Here is a 26,439-nt window from a genome sequence, read left to right on the forward strand (position 1 = left end):
TTTTATTTCTGGGCTTTCAGTTTTGCTCCATTGGTCTGTGTGCCTGTTTTTGTACCAGTATGATGCTGTTTTGATTACTATGGCTTTGTAGTACATTTTGAAGTCAGGAATTGTGATGCCTCCAAACTCTGAATTATATTTTGATTAGAATTTTGTTTCAAGTGGTACCTGGAAGAAGACAGAAAGTTCTTGTTTTAAGGCTTGTTAAGTTCTATCCCTTTCAGTAATCATATCTTGTATTTAAAAAGAGTATATGTGATCAGTCCAATTAACATTAGGAGCTAGAATTTACCAGAGTTGTCAACACATTTTTTGTCTTGAAGTTTAATGATCAAATACCTTCCACTGCTACTTGGTAAACATAGACCCATGTGATACCATGTTGTAATATAAGTGTACCTTTTGAAGGCCTTATTTAACTTAAGATAACAATACAATGTGTTGTAGCAATATATTTCCTTATATTTGTTTCAGAGGCCACATAAGCTCCAAAGGACTAAGTGTGCTGGTCAGGCACATTCAGCTTTTACATGGTCACCCCTGGTGGCCTATCCACAACTGCAGATTTATCTTCCTCTAAGTAATGCAAGGAGCTGATGTTAAATGTTTCTTTTCTCTTCTTTTCTTTTTAATATGCAGAAACAGGTACAGGATGGTGCTGACTATGTTCTGTTAGACAATTGGTTCTAAGCTTTGATCAGACATGAGGTTTAAATTCTGTTCCTATACTTTATCCTCTAAAACTTGGTGACAATTCTGAATCCAACTGCTGGGCAGTGGGTTTCTGGTAATTCTCTCCCTGTGGAGGACTCAGGCAAGGTGCCAGATTTGGTTTCTCTGGAATCCAGCCCTGGGAAACAGAATCACGGTGTTCTGCTAGGCTCTTGTCTCACCTCAGATCTATCTAACTTTCTGGAATGGCATTTTCATCTAACCTTTTCCTATTTGATATAACTCTTAATAATGGCCCAGGGTTATCTTATGCTATACATTTCTTCTTCATTTCTAATCTAAACTCCTTTTTTCTCTTCTTCTTGGACCTTTCTTCCAATCAGAGAAATCCCACTAGCCACCTCCCATACTTGAAGATGATCACTAGGTTCTTTCTCAAGACCCTCAATTCCATTAATCTTTCACCAAAGGATAGAGCTGGTACAGTACAGGGAACAGAGCACAGGTCTTGGCATCAGACAGATCTTGGTTCACATCCTCCTGTTGTCACTTTGGCTTGTGACCTTAAGCAAAGTTAGTTAAGCTCTCTGCGCCCTTCCTAATTTCCTCATTTGTGAAATGAGGATATCTTCTTTGCATATCGTTGTAAGGATTGAGATAATGAACATAACGTACTTATCATCCACTTGACCTACAGCAGTTACCCATGTTGATTTGTGGTTCTGCTTTTCCCAATCTAGAAACATTCCCTTAAAGGACTGAATGTTCTAGAAATGAATGTTCCAGAATGCAATGAAACTATCTATTTAAATGATGATTTGGCAACTCTTTCTAGTAAGGAAAGAAATGAACTTAAGTTTCATTGCTGGGCTAGGCACTGTGTTAGGGACTTCCCACGCACCGAGGAGTCAGGAGGCGTGTTTCAGCTTCTCAGCTCCATCACTAATTCACCCATAAATGGAAATAATAATACTTTCCCTGACTCATGGATTGTTACAAGGCCAGAATAAGATCTTGGTTGTAAGTACTTTGGAAACATAAAACGTTCTCTCTCTCTCTGCTCAATACAGTATCATTATTTTCCATCCCTTTTTGTGCTGGTCTGAGTTTATTTTCCCCCAAAGTCCCTATGAGATTGGCGTTGCTTCAGTTTTCTAGGGATGAGGCACAGAGGCTCAAACAAGTGCTGAGCTTTTTGCAGCAAGCTGGGAGAGGCCTCACCACTGTGAAGTTTTTTGTTGTCATGTCTAGATAAAGACAAGCCTGCGTAAAGAATCTTACCTGGCATTCCCGATTACGTAATCCTCCATTTGTATTTACGATAAAATCAGTTTTTACTTCTTTTTCCTGAGAAAACCAGAATGGAATTATGGATTAGGAACAATTTTTTTTTTTTTTAACGTGGAAAAATAAAGAGGAGCTTAAGCAGCACAGGTGGTTGGTTAGACAAATGTGAAAGTCACCAAAGAAGTGGTACCTGACTGGTACTAACCTTTGAAGTAATATAATCCTTCTTCATCAAAATATGCAAAACAGCATCATGGATTGTTAAGAAAAATATTGAGTCCTTGACTTCATCGTCAAAAAATTCACACCGTGTAAGCTTCTCAATGAAATCATCTGAGGAGAAAAAAGACAGAATAACAGTTAGGAAGAAGTACTTGTTTCACCCCAGTTTCTCCTTGAGGCTGGGAATTTGAACTTCCGTTGGCAAACATGCATCTCACTGATGTTGGGTTAAGTGTTTGGGGGCAGCAGCGGTACTTAATGCAGTGTACCATTAGTACAGTGTCTTCTAGAACTAAAGGAAACCTTTCCAATAAAATATCCATATAATGCCCTCACGTAAAAAGGAAGAAAGAAAAGGTGAAAATGAGAAGAACTTTTAGTAGTTCCTGGAAGAAAATCAGTCCACTTTACTTTAGGCAGGAGCCTTGTGAGTTAATCTCCTTAGTTAATGATTGGAGCATCAAGTGTGGCTTATTATTAAAAATTGGGATTCCTCTAAAATAGAACCTTTGCTCATGGACCAGTGATATGCTGTGGTTCTGGACTGCCAGACCTGTTATTTACTAGTTACTTACCATGGTCCATTTTCCCAAAGCTGGTGGGTTCCATCAGAAAACATCTTCCTTAGCACCCCACATTTTCTCTCTGGTCATCTCTGAGGAATCCCATTCTTGTAGGTGCTAACCAATACTTGTCTGCACAGAATACTCAACCAAATATTACCTCATGTCTAGTATGTGCAAAGCCCTGGCTGGGTAATATAATGGATCAAAAGATAAATTAGACCTGACTCTTGCCCTCAAGGAAGGTAGAACATTTATATATACCTGTAGTAATGAAGGGAAAAGTGTTGTAGAAGAACAAAGGCAGGAAACAATCTGATTTTTTTCTTTAATGTTTTCTTAGTTCTTAAGAGAATTCCCAGCTTATTTTAGGTCCTCACCTTTTTGTTGAATGAATGAGAGAGGCACATATCATGTGCTAGGAAAATTCAGAGAAAGTGGGGTAAAGATTGTTTCCTCTTGGTGGGTGTCTGGGAAAACTTGACCAAAACTTGACCATTTAAAAGGATGCCGAGGACTTGGAGAAAGATGGAGGAAGAGAAGTCACGGAGGTAGGAAAGTCTGTTCACAGGCAAGCTTTCAACATGAACAAGACCTAGCAGTGATGGAGGGAGAGAGAGAGGTCACCAGAACCCAGGATGGAGGCAGGTGGCGCGCCATGGGAAGGAAGGTGATCTTAGTCAAGGACTGAGAGGGATGACAGGCAGCAGGCACAGCAGGAAGAGACAGTTTCAAAAAGATCTGGGATGATGGAGAAGGAGTAAAAGTGTTCAGGAAATTAAAGGGTTACCGAGCTCAAGGGAATTTTATTTTCTTCTTCTTCTTCTTGCTAAAGCCCCCTGGCACGTAGTTGTATATTCTATTTGTGAGTGCCTCTGGTTGTGCTATATGGGATGCTGCCTCAACATGGCCTGATGAGTGGTGCCATGTCCATGCCCAGGATCTGAACCAGTGAAACCCTGGGCCGCTGAAGCGGAGTGCTTGAGCTTAACCACTCTGCCACAGGGCCGGCCCCAAGAGAATATTTTTAATTATAAGGAACCCTTGAAATGAAACTATATCTGTAGGTTTTAGGGATAGGACCCAGTAGAGATGACAAATTAAAGATGCCAATTTCATGCCTCCCTCGGGACCTGTGCACTTCTCATCCCCTCTCCCCAAAATGCTTTCCCCCAAGATCCTGTGAGGGTTGACTCCCTCACTTCATTCCAGTGTCTGCTCAAATGGCACATTATCGGACATCCTTGATTGCCCATCTAAAATAGTGCCCTCCCTGTTGCTCTGTCTGTTAACCCTGCTTTTTTCTTTGCAGCACTTATCATTACCTGAAATGCGTGGGGTTTTTTTTCCTGAGGAAGATTCATCCTGACCTAAGATCTGTTCTGATTCCTTTTTTTTTTTTTTTGGCTTCAGGAAGATTCGCCCTGAGCTGACATCTGTGTTATTCTTCCTCTAATTTGTATGTGGGTTGCCACCACAGCATGGCTGAGGAGCGGTATAGGTCCACTCCCGGGATCTGAACCCATGAACTCAGGCCGCCGAAGTGGAGAATGCCAAACTCAACCACTACACCATGGGGCTGGCCCCTGAAATGTGTTTTTATTTGCTTGTTATCTGGCTTTCCCACTAGACTATAAGCTTCACGAGGGCAAGGGCTTGTCTTATTCACGGCTGTATCCCAGCACCCAGAACAGAGCCTGACAAATAGGAGGTGATCAGTTAGTCTTTACTGAATGTCTGTCATGTCCTGGGAATTAGGTAAGAGACAAGGAATAAGAAGGTAGACAAGACCAATACCTCCCTGGAAGAGGGTATTGCCTACGGGGACACAAGCACAGAAGTGTAGAATAAAGTTATCTGTGTGTACTCTACAGATGCAAACAGTCTGAAGACCACAGTGCTTTCTCTGGGGACGCAAGGAAGTTCTTATAGTTACTGAAGAATAAATTCTTGAAGGAGCTTTCTAGTCAGAAATTGGGATGGGAGAGCATTCTAGCAATGGACAAGGACACTAGTTAGAAAGTTCTTCTCGGGGGCCTAGATGAGAAATGATAAGGGTCTAGATTAAGGCTGTGGAAGTGGAGAGGAAGAGACTGACTCAAGAGGAGACTCACTGAATGTAGAGGAAGGGCAAGAAGGAGAAATTAAAGGTGGCTCCGGAGTTTCTGCTCTGGGTAACTGGTGAGTGGTGATGTAGCGACTGAGGAAAGAAGAACGAGTAGTTTTGGGAGGGAGGGGAATGTGTTTAGTTTTGAACAACGTGTATCTGAGGTGCCTGGGGGACATTCAGAGAGTTGAATACATGGGTCTGCAGCTCAGAAGAAAGGTCTGGACTGAAGGTGTAGTTTGGGGATTCATTAACATGTAGACATACTTGAAGCCATCAGCACGTAGGAGATTGACTAGAAAGAGTATGTGGAATGAAAACTATAGGGTTTAGTGTTAAAGCTTGAGGAAGATACACTGTCAAGGCATCTTGACAAGAGGAGCCAATGTCAGACATTGAGGACCTGCTAAGGTGGTGGGAGGTGAATCAGAATAGTCTTGCAGAAGTCAAGGAGGAGGAGAGCTTCAAAGACAAATGATAAAGAAAGGGCCAAATGCTAAAGTGAGTGCCATGAGAATGAGGCTGGGATGGAGGCGGGTGATCCTGACAATCTGGACTTCACTAACGACCTTGGCAAAGGCAGCCTTCTCAGTGAGGTGGAGCAGAAACCAGCTTGTTATGGGCTGAAGAATCCAGGGAGGCAAGGAGGAGAGAAAACAAGCCTACTTTTTCAAGAAGATTAGAGTAAAATATGGTTATATATCCACTCTTTTGCTGCCTGTTAAACTTGTTTTCAAATTGTAAAGTTAATTAAATTACATATTGACACAACTAAAATATAAAGATGCTATTTCTATAGAAATTTCTATCGGCTTGGCTACAAATTAGATTTTCTTCTTGGTTATCACACCAAATACCTGTTCTTTGGAGAGGCTGTCTAGATTGAGAGTTGGCAAAGAGCCTGAAGTGACTGGCAGAACAAAAAAACAAAACCACTTACCATCAGTTCCAACAATATACACATCTACCTCGATCCTGATAAATTCTTGGAAAATCTGTTAAAAAGAAAGTACAGCCTCCTTAGACGACAGTTTCACTTGTCAGAAATGGAAAGAAAGCTATCATAATTTATGCCTTATGGGTGATATATTGCCTTCAGAACATTTTACATTTTGAAAAGAGATAATAGTGTAAAGAGACACTAAAGTTAAAAACAAGGCTTTGTGACAGAAAGAAATAAATGCAAAGGAAAGAAACTCTTTTCTTCAGTAAGAAGTTAAAAATGAGCACTCTTCAGGGAAGTATAATGGGAACATGTTCTGCCTCAACTCACAAGATGGACTGTGACAATTTTAAAACAGTTTCTTCAGTGGGACAATCTTGACTACAGCTTGCTAGCTACATAAAAGTGAAAGAACCCTATAACCCAGAAGTTGTTCATTATTCCTGTCCACAGTGACTGAATGTGTGTAACACCAACAAATCTTTATCCATTTTCCTGGGCTCTAATAAGAACACACACCAGTAGTGACATGAGTAAGGTCACAAAAGGGAAGAAAAGTAGCTTGTACTGTTGATCAATTTAGATGATCATTAATATCATTATTATCATCAATAAACACTTGTAAAACCTCTACTAGGCACTGAACTCAGAATTAGGCCTTTAAAGAAATGGAATGCAGAGTCCCTGTCCTTTGTGCTCTACTCCTGGGATCAACAAGTAAATTTTATGTATGTCTGATTATTTTTTTCTCCAAAACTAAAACCAACCAACCAACACATGCAAAAACAGAGAAAAGAAAAAGCAAGCAGTCTTGAGAGTTATGTGATGTTAAGATTTTTTTTTAAAGATAAGTTTGAAGGAAATGAAATTGATGCTATTTTCTAAGTTCGTATCCAGTTCACCCACACTTAATGGATCTTATCTTAGCTCAGCGCTTGGTAAGCAGATTTCTGTGAAAAACCAAGCAAAAGAGGGGGAGATGTGGAATTTCTTCGATTTTCTGTACATCTCTTTCTGCAATTATTTTAGAAACTAATTTATTCTAGAAAAAATACAACAAAACTAGAAAGAAAATAGACTGCCACCCGACTGTTTCAGTCTAGTTTTTAAATCGCATGTGATATTTCTCCTTTTGTGTGTCCACTTTATTTTTTTTTTGAAACAGATTGTTGCATAACCAAGAGAAGTTTCATCAGGTTATAATTGATGAAGATAGAAACAAAAAGACCCACTCTTCCACTTTCTCCCAAGACCTTTCCAAATCGTCTTGATTTTAGGACAATTTAGATACAACGCCCACAAGGATTTGAAGGTATCATAGAACTGGAGTTGATAGGAGGGTGAACATTTGTCTACTTACAGGGTCAGCACACATTAGAAAGGTAGGTTTGGTTGCCTTCAAAATTAATGTGCAGTCTCAAAGGAAACAAACTTTTAAAGAGTTCACTGAATACGCCCCACACACACTCTCACTCCCTCCATAGAATATTCTAAGATTATAATTTACTTAAGTGTGTATTGTCTAAAGGAACAGCCTCCCACAAATAGTTTCTTGCCTTCAGTCACGGATTGGTTGTTTCCATTAAGAAAAAAGAAATTACCTTCTTGAGACCCCTCATTGAAGAAACGTCAAGAAATGACACTGCTGAAAAGTCGAGAATAAGGCTATGCAGGCTGATCTTAGGGACCACGATGTTGAGAGGAAGATCAGCATTCCAGTCTATCTGGAAGGGCAGGTCCGTGGTATTGATTGGCTGATCTAGCTCTTCTATCTCATGGTTGTCCAGCTCTTCGTCGGAATCTTTGAAGTTATCAACGGTACATATACATCCTTTCTGCAAGAGAGGATAATAACGTGCATGATAACTCTGACCAAGAAAACATCGTGTATGTCAAGGCTAACTGGTGAGTTTCTGAAGCACAGATTCAAAGTTGGGTCAAGCAATGGGATTGTTTACTCTTTTCTTTGGAGAACAAAAATTTTCCCAGGACAATAAAAATTTTAAGGAGACCATCAAAGATGCCACTTAAAAATATGACATTAATTGACACATGAAATACCTTATTTATCTGGCATTTCATTTAAAGGAATGGAATCGACAACTTGAACTAGATTTTACAAAGCTTTTAGCTATAATACACAGAAACGTGGTCAAGAAACTTACTGGTTGCATTCCAAAGAAAATGATCTGAGTCTCACAGGATTAAAGAGGTCCTTAGGAAAATCAAGGAGGCCTAGAAGACTTTTGCCAAATGCTCTAAATTGGTCAGACAAATTGTCAGACATACACCGAGTCAACATGGGTTAAAATTTTGTTCGTTCTAGGAATCAACGCAATATTGAAATTATAGTCCAACTTTTGTTACATTCTTATATTTTTATATATACTTTTCCCCTCATGAAAAAACCCAACTTACTGGTGTTACTTGTATCAGGCCTTTCTTCTGCATTTTTCGGATTTTCTTCAAAGCTTTCTTGCGCTTGCATAGAATTCGTAGTGGACTGAAACCAACCTGAAAAAGCCATTGCTCTGTTAAAAGGGCACTGAGTGTTCTGCTAGTTACATGGCAGAATTCTGATGACTTTAAGTAGGATGGGTTGAGGACTTGGGGCAAACAATAAAGATATCTGTAATAAAATTTAAAGGTGGTTCAAGCAACATTACTGTGTCAGACCCGTGGTCTGCTCAGCCTGTGTGCAGTCATCGACATTCAAAACCATCCGGGACTTATCCATGAATCATCCACGAATCAGTCTAAACTCTATTTGAATCTGTTGGGGCTTTTGGCCTACATGACTCTCGGGGGATTTTATTTATTTTCTATTAGTTGAATACGGTAGCATTTAGTTAGTATTCTGATTCCATATAATTTTTTTCTATTTAACTTTATATAATTATATTTTATAATATCTATTATTATATGATTTTATTTTGTAATTTTAGTATTAGATATGAGGGGAAGCATCATTTTCCCCTTTCCAAAACAAATGTATTCTTATTGTGGCAATATTTAGCTCCAGAGTAATAAGAAAGGAGCATCAAATTAGGTAATTAAAAACCTTTGACAAAAAAATGTCATTAGATGGAAAGACACTAGAAGTGAAAAGGACAGTATACAAAGCCATATGTACAATATGATCCAATTTTTGTAAAAAAAATAATTGGGTAGAAAAATATTTGATGCGTACCAAACTAATAATCATAGTTAGGGCTTAAGGCAGAAGCCCTATGCAAGGTACAGAGTAGACCAAAAGGTGTGTTCATGAGTAAGGCCTGAGCTTTTGTTTCTTTGTTTCTTTTCTTTTTTTTGGTGAGGAAGATTTGCCTTGAGCTAACTAACATCTGTTGTCAATCTTTCTCTTTTTGCTTGAGGAAGATTTTCCCTGAGCTAACATCTGTGCCAGTTTTCCTCTATTTTGTATGTGGGATGCCACCACAGCATGGCTTGATGAGTGATGCGCAGGTCCACACCTGAGATCTGAACCCACAAATCCTAGGCCATTGAAGTGGAGGGCTCCAACCCAGATGCTATGCCACAATGCCGGCCCTGGAGCTTTTGTTTCTTAACCTTAAAGATTGCTTCTTTGTCATCTCTCTAGTCTACCAGGGATGCTCAGTTGTTATTTAGTGTTAAATATTCATTTGTATTATATTTATTCATTATCATTTATATCATAAACAGGCTTTGCTATCTTGTGCTTCTTTAGAGATGCAGTCAAATATTAAATACCCTCTTGTTTCTGAAGTTGATGCCCAAAGAAAATCTGTGGGACTCTATCTATTAAAAATCAGCCCAAAATCTTGCAGTAAATCTTTTTACTCTGCAGCAGAATTTGATAAAAGGCGACTCTATATTGGACCTCATCCAAAGAGACTTATTTCCCAATACATTAATGGACTCCTTATAAAGTAGTTTCATCTGCTCTGGGACACGGGCCACAAAAACACTCACATAATCCAGCCTCAACATATGTGAAATCAATGACCCTCTTTAAACCCTTGTTACCGAACAAACATTTCATTCCCAGACGATCAGTGCAATTACCAAAAAATAAAAAAATATAAAGAAGAATAACCCCAAAACCTTACAGCATCGAAAAGTTTCTGCCTAAAGAAACCAATGTTGGCAAAGTAGATAGGAGATGGGCATCTGAAAATTTTTATTCCTTCCGGTTCGTACATCTGTAAGGCAGAGAAGTGATATTAGACGGTGCCCATCAGACTCGTATTAGTATAATTTGGCAAGTCAAAGTAAAAAAGGAATCTCCTTACGTCAGAGTAATCTTTTCTGTTCTTGTAGATGTTGCTCCTTCCGACATTAGCCAGCGTGCTGCATTTTGGACTGGAAGGAAAGCAACACCAGGTGAATCCTTCATGCATATTAGTTAGGCCTGTAAGGCTGACACTGATTTTTTCCTAGGACACCAAGGCAGGCTCACTTTTCAAAATTTATAAGGTTGGGGAATCATCATGCCCTCACAGACCCTGGAGGGCAAACACCTTGTTTTGCTCACCCTCCCTCAGCTCCCAGAACAATAGTGCCTCCCATCTACCGCATTCCAGTTCATAAAGCGCTTCCATACGCCTTAGCTGTTTTCAGTCTGAGCATCACAGTTATTTGGTGAAAAAAGGCAGATATGAGTGCCCAGTTGTATAGACGAGGACATGGAGAAGTATAGTGATTTACCTATGGCCACTCAGTTTGTCTCTATGGTTGATGGGTCCCCAAGAAATTAATGAAAATATAAATGAATAAAAGAGTGCGGGAACATTTCAATACAAACGTATCCTGTCAGTCAAGGATTAACTTTTAACTATGACAACAACTTCTGTTCTAAAACTTTCTAGCTCTCAAGAAGCCTTATTTCTCTGGCACACCGTGTAATCGAACATAGGCTGAGTGATCACATGGGATGACATATGGCAGAGGTTTAAGAGTCAAAAGATGTTTGGAATGGATGACTGTTAAGAATCCAGAATTCTAAGCAAGTTTCCTGGAATTTTAGGATGGGAGGGGTCTGTGAGAAATTCTCTAATCCAGCTCCATGCTTTTCAGGTGGGAATACAATCTAACAACCTCTAAAAAGGAACAACTCCCCCAGACACGCGGACTCTCACAGTCTTCGCAATAACACATCCTCAGGTTTAACGAGTTTAGGGCAAAGACATGAAACCCGCTTAAAATATAATGACTTCCAGTTTACAACTGGGCAAACAGATGCAGAGATTTTTATGATTTCTTTGAATGGCTGTCAAAGGAGGAAGCAGACTAAGAACTGGTGGGAGCTGGGCTGATGCTGTTAGGTCTGGCCGTTCTCTTGCCCTTTAGGCCTTGGGGTGAGCACTCTGAGGAAGAACAGACTGGCCAGTCTTAATAGACATGCATGCCCATGCCTATCCCCCAAACTACTTTCCCTTAAAAGTAGACTTTCTCTTCCGACATGGGCAGGTGAAAGGCTGCAAAGACGAAAGCATGAGGAGCACTCACAATTGGGTTCTGAACACGATGGTTAAGAGCTGGAATGCTACGCTGGCTGCCAGGCCTAAGCCGAGGCCCAGGACAATGGCAAAGATGAAGGTCATGATCCAAATTAGCTGTAAAAAGAAGGCAACACATACACTACAATTTACTCTGATCGAAGTACAGGGTCTTAGTTCCAGAGCTATGAGACAGCATGAACTTCTAGGGCCAACAGAAGAGGTTGCAAGCTTATGGGAGAAGGGACCAGCTTGAGGTTCTGAGGCACGAAAACACAAGCAAATACAAAAAAAAAAACCCCATAGAGAGTGTATCCATTTCTAATCCCATCCCTGAACCAGTTAAGGAAATGATTGAGTATTCATCACTGCTAAAATTCCAGAGCCAGTTGCTCTTTGTTAAAATCAACGAACGAAGTAACTGGTAGAACCTACACTAATCTCTTACTTTTGGTCTGCTGATTTAATTAATGGCTTCTATCTTGACAAGATTTTTAGCATACCAAAAGGGTGTTAAAATCCCCAATGATTATCTACCAGGAATAAAAGTCAACCAAGTGTAGCTTATTACTTCATGCTCGTTAAGTACCAAGGGCTGTGGTAAGAAGCATTTTTATGCCACAGACTTTGACCCTGATATAATCAGGGCCGTTGCTTCTCACAGCAAGGCATGTTGAGAGCGAGGCGAGCCTTGATAGAGTATTTCCGAAAGGAACGTTCAGAAGTTAATTTCTTCACTGATTCTCTGGAAACTAACATATGATGTCATGAAGAACAGAAGCAACACAGACCCTAAAATTCAGAGTTTCTGTGGCATTCGGGATGACTGTGAGAACTTTTTGCACAGACCTCAGGAAGTTCCCTGCTAGTGTTTCACGGAGCATTTCCTACCTGCAAGTGGTTCATCCTTTTAAGTTAAAATCCCAGAGAATGATCATTAGAGTACGCAGTTTAAAGACAGCAAATAAAACAAACTAAGGTTATCTGAACAGATATATAAAAACAAAATTTCACTTAGTCTACAATATAAATAGGCACTTTTTTTTTTTGAGGAAGATTAGCCCTGAGCTAACATCTGCTGCCCATCCTCTTCTTTTTGCTGAGGAAGACTGGCCCTGATGACATCCGTGCCCATCTTCCTCTACTTTACATGTGGGAACGCCTGCCACAGCATGGCTTGACAAGCAGTGCCTTGTCCACACCCAGGATCCGAACTGACGAACCCCAGGCCACCAAGAAGTGGAACATACGCACTTAACCGCTGCGCCAACAGGCCAGCCCCTAAATAGACACTTTTTATGATGGCATTAAAATGCCATCCTGATTTCTCTCTCTCTCAAATTCCGTTGCCTCTACTTACACAATCATACTTGTCCTTTCGCCACAGTCTTCCTATTTCGGCAAACTGCATCAGCATTCCCTTTAGGTTTCCAAGGGCTAAGGCAGCCAGGACAGACTGTGAAAAACATAAACAGCAGATGCACTTGAAGATAATCAAATAACCCATCTAGAAGCAAAGGTGAAGGTTTAGATAAGCGAGTCCTTAAAGGCCTCAAAGTATATCAAAGGATACGTGCTTTTCCTGTGTGCAACGCCATGCAACACACTCCAGATCTGGGACTCTGACCTGACCCCAGGTACGACTTTGTCTCCACTACAGTGACAGTGACCGGCCATAGATGGTCTGATAGCACTTACCATGCCGTGCCTTGAGACAGAGAAAGGCAGATCTTAAGATCTATGACTAATAAATTCTTCCTGATTAGAGACAGTCTACGGTGTGTTTATTTATTGGAAGTGGGTAGAGGGCAGTTGCTCTTTGTAAAAAAAACAAATGAAAGAAAAAAGCCCGGGGAACTTGGGGTCCTGAAATCAGAATTCAGACCTTTGATGATGATCAGCCATCATGCCATTTTGTAAGAGGGAGCTGAAGAGGTTGCCACAGACTTGAGGCAGACTCTCTGGGACCACGTGAGCCATATCTGTCCTGTTGCCTGCAATATCCCGGAAGCCACCACGGTAAATGTATACAGGATGGGCTTAATTATTCAATGCATGTGTGGAGGAGCTAATGAATTACTATCTCCGAAGCCAGTACTAAGCACCCAGTAGGGTAGCCTCTTTGAAGAAGCCCTGATGTTGATACCCCTGAACAGCAGATTCACCAAGAGTGGCCTGGGAGGTAAACCAGCTCTGCCACAGCAATACGTCAGCCTCTGTGTCTTCACGTGCCAAAGCGAGATAACTTGTCTTCTAGGAATTGTGATAGTTATAGTGAAAAACGCTGAATAGCCAGGTATGCTCTCTTCCCTCTTTGAATTTTAACACAACGGTAGGAACGTGTCCCCAACCCCCGCCCCCAATTCAAGCTGTTCCATTCTGAATGGACTATGGAATTTGTATACTGATTACTTTCCTACCATAAAAGCATAGCATACAAAGAAAAACCAAACATAGTTTTATATTCTTATGTTAAAGATAATTTAACTGATCTGGGCATTTTTGATTTTCACAAGTAAGATTTATGATTTAATACCTAACCAGTTCATTTTACCCACTACTGTACATTGTTTAGAAGACTGAATATGGTCTTAAGTGACTTTAAAAGGGAAATTGCACACAAATGAATGTCAGTTAAAAACTATGAAAACTGAATGACGTCTGTAACCTAGTTAACAGCATTGTATCACCGTCAGTGTATTGGTTTTGATAATGGACTATTGCTATATAAGATGTCACCACTGTGGTAGCCGGGCCAGGGCTCCACAGGACTCTGTACAAGAAGCCTCCCGCTTTGGGGGACTCTAGTATCAAACATGTCACCTGCAGAGGAGACATCATTTTTCTTTTTAATAGGCATTATTTCTCACCTGGATGGTATTCCACAGAAAAACAATTTTTAAATATTTACATCGAAATATGTACACAATAAAGCCCTTTAGAAAATAAACATTACAGGGCACGGGGAAGCTACAGAAAGGAAATGGGGGATAATTTTACCGGGAACCAGGATCCATTCTGCAACTGACGTCAAGGATTAAATACATATGAAATGCTTAGAACTTGGCTGATGCTTAGTCAGCACTCAAGAAACATCCATTATTAGCTATTATTATGGGCTATTTTGCTCTCATATGGTAAAAGAAGCGAACCAGCTCTTCTGGTCAAACAGACATTCCAGACCCAATGGTCTGCAAAGAACTGGTCACGTGGATCCTTCATAGCAGGAGCTTTGATTAACATCCGAGACAACGTCACTGGATGTGGGTTACTCACGAGAAAGATAGGACTTTAAGTGACAACTGTTTCTTTAGTTGACATGGGTGAGGTAGCACCCAAGTGTACAACTGGGCAGAAGCACACTAGAGCAGAATCTTCTTTCTAGGGGGGGTCTTGTGTGCATTTTATTTTTATTGAGACATACATTCTTCCATTTCTTTGGTGGTGACTTCTTGACTCCTTTTATGCCATTCCTTTGCGAATCAGTAGGTTAGCGCATGGAGAATGCGTATTTTTGGCAAACAGCGCTCTGCACCGCTTGAAGACAGATATGGCCAGTGAGGTCCTTTGGGATGACCGCACTGAGAGTCCGGAAACCTGGGATCAAATTCACATTCCAGCCACTAACCCACAAGGAAGAAGGCCTGGATATTGACCAATAGACATTGGTGGGCCGTGTCATATCTCTATGTCCTTTTCAGTCAGAAGTGTAATAGAATGTTTGTAGAATAATAAAAATAATAATAATATTAACAATAATGACTCGTTTACTGCGTGTATCTTATGCCATGCCCTGGGCTAAGCCTTTCACGTGCCTTATTTCATTTGAATTTCACAGCAACCCTGTGAGGTGGAGACTATTTCTCTCCCTATTTTACGAATGGGGAACTTGAGGTTCAGAGAGGTTAAATGATTTGCCCAAAAGCAAACAGATAAGAAGTTTCAGAGCCAGGATTAGAAGTAGGTCTGTAGGACTCTAGAGCCAGCGCTCCATGGACTACCTCAAAATCATATTAACACCACAGAGAACCGCGTATTTGCTATCATCTGGTTTCGTAGAAATCTTGTTTTCCAGGGTCTGCAGCTCTGTTTTCAAATCTGGGCGCTGTAGCCGTTTACAAAGCATTAACCTAACCCCATAAAGGACGGTTCAGGAGAGACGGACAGAGCAGTAGGAGCTGGAGGTGTGAGGGCTGCGTCCAGCTGCTCGCTCCCATCCTGCCATCTGACAGCTGAGGTCTTGGAGTCAAACCAAACTCTGGGCGCTGCAGGGCGTGTTCCTGAGCACAGGCTGTGTGACTGGTAGCACCATTCTCTGAATTAGATAGAGGCCCTGATTACCTCATCCTCAAAGAAAATCTTCGCTTCAGCCAATCTGTACTGAAGCCACAGCGCCAGGTGCCTTGCTGTCTAAACATTAATTGTATGCAAGGCTACAAACAGGAGAAGAGTAGCAGATAAGGTAGTTTGGGCATCTGCATTCTTCACATTCATAAAATGCTGCCAGGGGAAAAATAAATATTTTTGGCCCATAGAGTTTTGGTTGAGAAGAACACGTTCGTTTGTAGCTGCCTCATTTTTCCTTAGTTTAGTTTGTGCTTCTAGAGTTTAAGAACCAGAGCTCTTCATTCCCCACCCGAAGGAGAGAGAGAGTAGCCGAAGAGAGAGGAGTCTCACCTTTTGTAGTGGCTCCAGGAGAAATCCAATGGCCACAATCACAATCAGGACAATGACAGCAGAGAGAATGCCAGCGATCTGTGAAGAAGAAAACATTCTCATCACAAAGTCAACCTGCCCCCTGGCTCGGATCGTCCAGCGACGAATGCCAGGATGGCCTTGGCAGCAAAGATCCTGAAATACCTGCGTTTTGCCTCCGGTGCTCTCCTGAACCCCAGATCTGGAGAGGGCGGTACTCGAGGCAAATCCTCTGAATGATCCGCCAAAGATGTTCCCCAATCCCAAGGCTATTAACTCCTGACAAGAGAACAAGGAAGAATCTTTTTCAGAAGTGGCACCATTGATATTATGTACACAAAATATTAAAGTTGCCTAATTAGACCCGGCGTAGGTTGTAAACTTACCTGATTGCCATTAATTGGATAATCATATTTGAGGGAATAGACACGGGCGACCGAAAAGGCCACCGCAAAGCCAACGATTGCAATGCCAAAGCTGTCGCCGATAGTGTCTTGGAAAATCTTCGGGTCTGGTTGGATCGGGGGCTGAAATCTGAAATTGAAATTAAGCAAGTCTGAATATCACCAGTCTGCTTTTGAACCTTCTATGGCATCCATCCGCTCTCGGGAAAAGTCCAAATTCCTTAGCAAGGCCCCGATCTACCCCCCTCCCCTTCTTCTGCTTAATTACTACTATTTCCCAGAATGCTCCAGCCACACCAAGATTTTTTTGTTTGTTTCTCAGAGGCGTCACCTTTTCTCTCACCTTGGAAGCTTCTACTTTGCTGTTCCCTCCGCCTGAACCATTCATTTCCCTCATCCTCATCCTTCCTTGCAGAAAGTCTTACCTCACCACAAAACTCAAAGTTAGGTGAGATTCTCGTGTTTCCCCAGCTCTTGACACCTCTCTTCCCCAGCTCCCCACCTCCACTCCCCCAACTCTCCTCCCAGACACAGAGCAGGGACTGTGACTTGTTCGCTATCCTGTGACCAGGACCGAACACTCTTCATGGTGTGTATCAGGTGGTCAATAATTGTTGGGCAAATCAATGAATGAATGCTATCTAGGCTGAGTTGTGTTTCACTTCAGAGTTTAATTAGCAAGAATTTGGCTACCAGTGAATACTTTGGAAGCTATTATCTTATTATTGAAAAGCAATGTTGCCTGAATTTGATACGAGAATGTATATCCAGCCCAATGATAGTGGTACATCTGATACGATTTTGCTAGTATAACCACATTATAATGTACACTTATATCCCCATAAGCTTCACGCAAAAGGTCTTAGATCCCACTTGTATTGTTAGGTTGGGCTGCAAAGCATCAACCACAATGCCTCCAATAGTTATCCATGGATGAAGGCTCTCAGAGCAAACAACTCTGAGCCAAGGAAAGCAGGAAAGTCTTCCCTCCACTGATAACAATAACCTTTCATGGAAAACCCTTCGCAAACAGACAGGCCTTGGACTCTGCCCTGCGCTTGACAGAACGCAGGGCCACCTGTGGCCCTGATGGGGAGCGGGTTTGCATTTAAAGAGATACCTTGTCAGGGAAACGTTCAAACCGCAGAGGACCCTTCTGTGCTTACACCTCATGAACTTAAATATCCTTTAGAGCAGTTAAGTGATATTTACTAACAGTATTATAAAAGACACAAGTATCTCAAACTCAACATCAATTTACTAAAACACTCAGCTCCTATAAACGTCTATCTCTGACAAAATTTATTGGAAGTGGGTTAATCGGATCCACTCAACTCGTAATTGCTGTTCATGTTTTGTGAATATCTATGTTAATAAATTTTCAGCTATAATTTTGAAGAAGTACTGTTATCTCGTATTCTGCAGCTACCATGAATCAGAAAGTTAGCTTGGAATATTGTTTTTTTTTAAAAAAAAACTAAAATAGGTGATACAATTAAAATTCTCATTTTATACCAAAATAACCAGAAGCCGGCTATTATTCTTTTCTCCTAGACTCTAAACACCATGGATGATGCGATGGACGCTTACAGTCTGAAAACTGGGTTTCACGCCCTAGCTCTGCTCCTTACCCTCCCTGAGCCAGTTTCCTCGTTTGTAAAGTGAGGATGGTAACACTTGTTCTCTTTTCGTCATAGTTTTTGTGGGAGGGTCAAATAAAATAATGAATGTGAATACTAGTTACACACTGTAAAGTACAAAGAACCTGTTAGCTATTTTTATGGGATCCCTCTGGAAACTGAATATATCCTTTGTGTTTCCTTTACTGTTTCAATGATCACTTTCCTTCAGCCAAATTACTCGCATCCAACGTTTGACTTCACTGAATCGCTTCTAAGGTGTCATCCGCATTAATAGCATATTAACAAGAATTAATAATCATTATCTTCCAGTTATATTCTATTTGCAATTATCGGAAATTTAAAATGTCCACTCAATCAACACCCAGAAAAAATCGGAGGGTAAAAAGCTTGTAAAGCACCTACTCCGTAATTAAGGTGCTAAATTACTAATAGTAGTCATGCAGAATGAACGCTGGCTGCAGGCCAGGCACTTAGGCACGTCACATGTGCTAACTCAATCCTTACAAGAGTCCTGTGTGATAGCCACTGTTCTTGGCCCCGTTTTTATAGCCAAGGCCATTGAGGCACAGAGTTTAGTTATTTGCCCAGGTCAAGAAATGAGTCAGAAGTAAATCCCAGGCACTCTGCTTCTAGAACACGTGAGCTTGCCTACTAGGCCACACTGTCTCTCTGTAGAGTGTAATGATTAATAAATGTGAGTTAACTCCTTCCCCCACCCCATACACACTGTGGAGAGAGGTCCATCGACATTTAAAATATATTTACTAAGTAAAGTCTCTAAGATTATAACTCAGTGACCTAAAGCTTATCTTTTGTCTCCAGAATGCTTTCTGACAGATCTGCTTGAAGTTTGTTTGCATCTATCTCTATCAATCTATCTCTTTATCTGGTTTATGTCTCCCAAGACGTTTAAATAAAATGTAATCACTTGAAAGTTGCAGAGTGGAGAGAAACCCTAGAAATAACCCTTCAGCTTCAGCCTAATTCCTACCTAAAAACCTTTTCAATTAAGAGTGATGTTTGAGATTCAATAAGTGTAGCACATACCTAGCGACAAAAATATTGGTTTTGCCTTAAAAATATATATACATTTGATTGTAAAAGAATTTTGCTATTTTTAAGTCAACAATACATATAAATGCTAATTCCTGGAATTCTCAAATACTCCTTAAGCATGAGGAGGGAGGGAGCGAGGTCTTTTTTCTTTTCTTTTTTTTTTTAATAGGAACATAACCTTTCCTTATTAGTAAGCAAGTTGGAAGAAATTCATGCTACGGTCAGAGGGCAGGGGCAGAGAGAGGAAAGAGCACAAAACGTCTCCCGTGTCAATCCAATAAATGCAACAGAGCACATTTTCAAATTCCTCCTACTGAAGGGACCTCCATTCTTTTGTGGCTGTGGGAGCTGTCCTGGCCTTGTGAATCTGATCATGAGGAAGGACAGAGTGTGCCTGTCTGGCTGGCTCCGGCCATGTGCCACAGGTATCTTTCAGCGTCTCCTTTGAACGGTCAGAACCTGGCTCCAGCAACCTCAAACAAAACATGGCATACTGTTTATAGTAATTTATGGACAAGGAAATCTGGTTTCGCTTGGTTCCTTCTTATAAGGAGAAGCAGGTTTCATTTGCCTATTTTTCCATTTTCACGATTTCACTTCTACTTGCGGCTCGTTAGTCCCTGCTTGTCTGGTTTGTGAATTCTTCCGCCAAGAGAAACTTTCTGATATTGAGAAGGGCAAACTCACGTCTTGGTGGCTCCTTCCTAGAAGGAGGGTGGCGAGCCTTCCTCAGGGATGCTAGACCCAGGAACGGGTCTGACCTGGATTAATGCACTTCAGCTGTGGTCTTCCGTAACTACGGCTTAGTCCCTAATGGGTGCTTGGAGATGCCATCAGAAAAGACGCACTTACCCACTGTTCATCTTCCCAACCACGGCCACGTTAAACCTGGTTTTGAAGTCAAAGCCATAGGATACACCTGCCGCGATCACAGTCTGCAAAGTTTCAAATTGCCCAAGTTAGAAATGTAATACCACTGCCAAAAAACACCACTCGACCTATTAGATTAAAAAAAAAAAATGTCCTGAGGCATTTCTAATGTGCCACCGTTGAGAACCACAGCTCTAATCTATTGACTTCTCAGAAGTCTTGTTCTCGGCACCATCCTTGTCTTAAATGGAAGAAAATCAACCCAAAATCAGAAAAAAAAGTTATTAAATTCTGAATGAGGAGAAAAACCATACACATATTATACCCAGAAACTGCAGAGATGGCACCTGCCCTGAAAAAGCCTCCTGATCTACAGATGGTAAAGGGCTTTTGACATAGAAACATGAGACGCATGAATTACGAAAGGAAGTCTTCAAACAATCTGTTACCATGATGAGTTCGATTGGGATGGGCACTGGAAGTTTGGCTTTGAAGCGTTGGTTAACTTCCTTAACTGCAGATACAACCACGAGGATAATTAAGGCCGTCACAAGGTCTGCAATATTAGTCTTCTGTATTTGTGTGAACACAGATTCAAGTACCTAAAATTACAAGCACAAAAAAACACCCAAGTGCTATATTAATGTATAATTTAGATACCACACTTCGTTATTTCCAAATAGATAAAAATGAATGTTGAAGCAGAAGAACTGACATAGGTCAATAGAGATTCTCTGTTCTGCTCATGCGAATCATGAGTAACTGTAGAAACTAGCGTGGAGATATGAGAAGGGTAAGATCAACATAGAGTTGGCACCACCCTGGGTTAGGGATGCTCCTAGAATTTTTTCTGGAAATCTCTTTGGCTAGTGTCAAATATTCTTGGATACTTTTCACAGTTTTATAACCAGTCTCTTCTGCTCTTAGGTGTCTTCGGCCATTGTTTTGTATTTTGCAATCATCACTATTGCTCTGTCCAGGAAATAACTGCTGATTCCTGATAGCTTTTCTTAGCGTGTGTCCCCTTAATTCTTGGCCTTTTTAAGGTTAAGAACCTTCACATGTCTTAGTTTACTCTCTGCGTCACTTTTGGAAATTAGTTCCCTGGCTAACTGTGAACTGTGCATAATCTTAATTCTCGAAGCCAGCGGGATCCTGTATCCGTGGGATCCAGACGGCTCAAGCAGGCCCAAACGAGATCCCAAACTGCTCCTAGAACTCTCTACTTCTGGAATAGCTCTGGATGAGAGTGAGAGAGTGTTAATTCCCGTTTGGAGCAAGTTCTGTCTCAGGCTCCCAGACACGTCGTGATAGAAGCACTAATAATCCCAAAGTCAGTAAAAGGAAGGAAATAACAAAAATCAGAGTGGAAACAAATTAAATAGAGACTAAAAAGACAATAGAAAAGATCAGTGAAACTAAGAGCTGTTTTTTTTTTTTTGAAAAGACAAAGTAGACAAAGCTTTAGTTAGACTCACCGAGAAAAAAAGAGAGAGGACTCAAATAAATAAAATCAGAGGCACTAAGAACACTGTTCTAGAGTACATGCTCTGGAGGAGGAAAGAACCACTGTCCTATTTACATATTGGCCAATTTCCTCTTGCTTTATAAACAGGGATATGTAAAAGAGTCGGAAGAACTTCAATTCTAAAAGAACAAGATCTGCTTTTTAGAAATAAGGAAGCATTATCACTCAATGAGCACATTTCTTCCAAAATAAGATTTTGAGGGGCTGGCCTGGTGGCGTAGGAGTTAAGTTTGTGCATTCTGTTTCAGTGGCCTGGGGTTCACCGGTTCGGATACCGGGCATGGACCTACGCACAGTTATCAAGCCATGTTCTGGCAGTGTCCCACATATAAAGTAGAGGAAGATGGGCACAGATGTTAGCTCAGGGCCAATCTTCCTCAGCAAAAAGAAGAGGATTGGCGGTGGATGTTAGCTCAGGGTTAATCTTCCTCAAAAAGAAAAAAAAAAGATTTTGAGAAAATTTTAAAAACTTGGGAGAAAATATTAAAGCTTTTAATAAAGTACTAAGTTTTTTTTTTCTTTTAAGTAATACTTGAGTCCAATCTAAGAGAAGTGGCACTTAATTTCTGCTGTGTACATTAGCTATATGGTAGATGTGGTTGATTTTCAGTGTTGTTCTCTCGGCCACTAACTTTTTCTTAATGTGAATTCATTTCATAACCCATCGATTTCCTGGAAGTTGTAGGTAAGCGCCACAGCAAAGACATGGAAGGAGAGTTCTCCCAGAAACATCATCATGAATTTTGTGTATTTTGATATTTTTTAAGCACAAGAGATACTTACTTTGAAAATTGAAAATGGATCTGTGTGTGCCGGGACAGTCAGCTGAAGAATAAATTTGAGTTGGGAAACCAACACGTGAATAGCAGCAGCTGTGGTGAAGCCACTGATTAGGGACTCAGACAGATATATCACCACGAATCCGATTTGCAGAACCCCCAGGAGCAACTGGAAAGAGAAGGGCATAGGCCTCTGTCAGCGTATGTAGACTAGGAACGCAGCTCAGCAGCCTACAGGACCAGCTATTGAAAGGATTCAAAATGTGCAGGCTCAGCCTGTGCGTGTATGTCTTGAAGAAGCAGGTGTCCCTGCTTCCTGGAACACATCCTCTTCAGGATTCCTCCTTCTCTTTCCCTCCTCCATCCCACCCCCCAAGGTGAAATGTTCCATGGTGTTCAAATAGCGTCTAAGGCTAGTACACCCCCAAGAAGTCACAGGCTCTCCCTGCCTTTTCTAAGGTGCTGCATCTTTAGAAGACTTACCCATAAGCCTTTCATAGCAGAATCTTATTGAGCATAAGCCCTCAAATTTTCCCATGTCTCTTTAGGTTACGCTGTCCAGCGGCTATAGCACACATGGGTGAGCATCCATTCGTATCCCCTCAAACAAGTTGCTCGACTTTTGTAAGAAATACATAACTATGTAGTGGACATAGAAGTGTTCGGTTTTAACTGGGGGCAAAAGTGGATAATTCCCCTACAGCATCAGTATTTTTCAATAAAGTGAATAGACAGATTCTCCTTCCCCTTGGGTACCTCGGCTGCCTTTCCACTCCCATCTCTGGATGCAGCCAGAGCTGTAGACAGGCAAAGGCACTAGGTTCAGAAATGTATTCGAAAGACCTGACCATGCTGTTTGTCAACAGGACACACTACTAATGTCCTTGTATATATTGATTTTTTCTTTCTTTAAGGAATGGTCCTAACCAATAATATCACTAACCGTAAACTTAGACAACACCTTGAGGAGTCTGTGACATTTTCACTACTCAGCAATGGTGTCAGAGGTGTGGCCTCAGTGTGAGGCTTTAGGTCCCTCCATAATCATCCTCTGCTTTCCCCAAATCTTTGATATGCCCAAATCCCTTCCAACTAGATTACAGTCCCTGAAGAATTAGAAAGAAAAAGTTCCAAAGCTGCCAGTGTCCCTATTATTTGCGTATAGTTGTATCTAGTGACTATATCATTTCCAGGTGTTTTATTGAATTGAGCGTTTCACTCCTCACCACGTGTGCCTCCCTGTTCCCATTTCTTCTTCTCTCTAGACCCACATTCACTTGTCTTTGCAAGGTGGATCTGCCCCTCCACTTCTGGTTGTGATGAGTGATGCTTCATCAGTTATTTCCTATGGGCCACTAAAGGAGGGATACAAACCAAAGGGAAGAGTGGGGAGGGTTGGCAGAAGGAGGAGAAACAGAAAGATTGTACCCATCAGGACAAGCAGTTCAGGGAGGGCAGATTACATGAGAAAGTGCTCACCTGGATGATTCCAGAAAGGATTGTGACCATTGCAGCCACCATCACTTTCTGTTCATCTGAGGATGAATCCAAATCATTACTTATTGAGGTGTTATTCCCACCAGTTGGACTGGTTGTTGAAGTGACTCTCACAACTACTGCTCCCACCATCATACTCAGAACTGGAAATGGACCTAATTAACAAGATGGATTGTAGTCAATATACGGCTCCCTGGGCACAATTGTCTTTCAACCATAACATAGCATATAAAAAGACTACCGTCTGTAGCTCTGGTCTCCTTTCCCAAGTCCCAGTCCTAATTCTTACAAGAAACTATGACTCCTCTCCTGGATTCTGCACAATTTGGAATTGATACATTGTGTGACAAATAGAATTAATAAAGAAAAAGCAATGTGAGTATTAATAAGCCCAATAATTCACTTACCCACAGATATGTGTCTAGAAGTGCCCAAGAAAAAGTAGATTATGACTGGGAAAAAGGCTGCATACAACCCATAGCTTGGGGGCACGTTGACGAGCAGAGCAAATGCTAAACCTGTAAATACACAAGAATCAGGGTCCTTATTTCGTACAAGGGGAAGCAGAAATTCTCATTAGTTTCAAGTAATTAAGATGGCACCTTAAAAATAAATTACTTTATTAACTGAAATGTATCAAAGATGTAAATATAAGAGCTGAAACTACAAAACTCTTAAGAGAAAACATGGGTGTCAATCTTCATGACCTTGGATTAGGCAGTGGTTTCTTAGAAATGACACCTACAGCAGAAGCAACCAAATTAAAAGCAGGCAAATTGGGCTCCATCAAAATGAAAAAATATGTTCTTCAAAGGATATTGTCAAAAAAGTGAAATGACAACCCACAGAATGGGAGGAATAATTTACAAATCGTATCTTGGATAAGGGTCTAGTATTTAGAATACAGAAAAGACGCTTGTAACTCAACAATAAAAAGACAAATAACCTAATTTTAAAATGTGCAAAAGATTTAAATAGATATTTCTCCAAAGATATACAAATGGCCAGTAAGCACATGAAAAGACGCTCAACATCATTAGTCATTAGGGAAATATAAATGGAAATCATAATGAGATACCATTTCATACTCACTAGGATAGCTAATCTAAAAAAGGCAGACAATACCACATCTCCAGGAGGATGTGAAGAAATCTGCACCTTCATACATTGCTAGTGTGTTACCATGTGAGGCAGCAATTACTCTCCTAGGTATGTACCCAAGAGAATTCAAACACGTTTTCACAAAAACTTGTACACAAGTGTTCATAATAGAATTATTCATAATAGCCACAGAGTGGAAACAATCCACATGTCCATCAACTGACGCAAGGATAGACAAATGTGGTATATCCACACAATAGAATATTATTCATCCATGAAAAGGAATAAGGTACCCAGACATGCTACAACATGGATGAACCTTGAAAACATTATGTTAAGTGAAAGAAACCATACACAAAGGCCACAGATTCTGTAATTCTCTTTATATGAAATGTTCAGAATAAGCAAATCCATAGAGATAGAAAGTTGTTGCCAGGGGGATGGATGGAGGGGAGAATGGAAAGCGACTGCCAGTGGGCAGGAAATTTTGGGGGTAGTGGTGGTGAAAACGTTTTGGAATTAGATAGTGATGATGGTTGCACAACCTTGTGAACATACCAAAAAACTCTGAATTGTACACATTAAAATGACGAATTTTATGAGATATGAACTGCATCTTGAAAAAAAAGTTACCTTGCAGTACGGCCACCAGCCCAGTGCTGATTCCAGAAACAATGTCACTGAGTAGCCATTCCTTTATCTGATATGCTGGCAACCAAGATGCTATGGGGAACAAAGAGAGGGCAATTCTCTTGGCCTTTTTAGTGGAACAGCTGAAAACATTAAAAGCCGCAGGTCAGTTAATTAATATAACAATTTAAGCTTAGTACCTAACTGTGGGTGAAAAATTGACATAGATGATAATCTATTAAAGAATAAACTAGTACTTTCACTAACTTTCCCACCAACACTCACCTCCTTACCCATATCAACTGCCCCCTGCCACCATCAAAGGATTTTTTTAAACGAAAAATGCTGCTTTTCTTTAGCCTTAATAGATCTTATTTATCATCCTCAGCTTGAATTGTACAACATTTCAACTGCGAATTTTCCTCTCTCCTCATCTGTTAGTCCTCTGTGATAGAAAGATTTGTAGAGGCTACCTTTCCAGCTTTGGCAGGGAGTAGGAGGTTTGGAAACCAAAGATAAAGAGACACGAAAGGCTATGGGCTAGAGCCAGAAAGGAGAGCTTGAAAGCTTGACAGTTTAGGAGAAAGGAATAAAAATAAATTTGCTTCATTTACTCCTAATGGCAGTACCTTAAAAAATATCTTACCTACAACACTGTTTGAGATGATCCAGAGGTGTCTTATGACGTCTTTCTTTCTTCTTATGTTCTTCCCCAAAAGCATTTGCAGAATACACTCGCCTGGCCACAACATACTGATTCCCAAAGGGCTCGATCATTTTGCTTCCTCTGACGGCTGTGGCAAGTGGAAGACCTTTGGAACTATGTGGCAAACCCTTCTTCTTGTCTTTAGCAGGTTAAAATGCCTGAAACCAAACAGAGCTGGCTTCTTAAATAACTCAGAGATAATGTGATGCAATTTACAGATGAGTGAGCTCCGAACTGAATGTTACCACCTTTTGAG

General features: G+C 40.8%; 1 protein-coding gene across 1 annotated transcript; it reads right to left on the reverse strand.

Moving 5' to 3' along the window:
• Positions 1-144: 144 nt before the first annotated feature.
• SLC26A3 (solute carrier family 26 member 3) lies at positions 145-26,254 on the reverse strand. Its single transcript, XM_046669024.1, has 20 exons — positions 26,124-26,254; positions 25,481-25,620; positions 24,154-24,264; positions 23,729-23,901; positions 22,254-22,418; positions 20,392-20,544; positions 19,925-20,007; positions 16,356-16,503; positions 16,135-16,248; positions 15,952-16,029; positions 12,635-12,730; positions 11,285-11,391; positions 10,069-10,138; positions 9,886-9,978; positions 8,213-8,308; positions 7,396-7,629; positions 5,792-5,846; positions 2,150-2,292; positions 1,954-2,019; positions 145-168 (listed from the first exon to the last, which is right to left on the reverse strand). The coding sequence occupies exons 1-20, from the start codon at positions 26,252-26,254 to the stop codon at positions 145-147; spliced, it is 2,280 nt and encodes a 759-aa protein (XP_046524980.1).
• Positions 26,255-26,439: the final 185 nt, after the last annotated feature.

This window comes from Equus quagga, chromosome 8 (assembly GCF_021613505.1).
Source record: "Equus quagga isolate Etosha38 chromosome 8, UCLA_HA_Equagga_1.0, whole genome shotgun sequence".
Taxonomy (NCBI): Eukaryota; Metazoa; Chordata; class Mammalia; order Perissodactyla; family Equidae; genus Equus; species Equus quagga.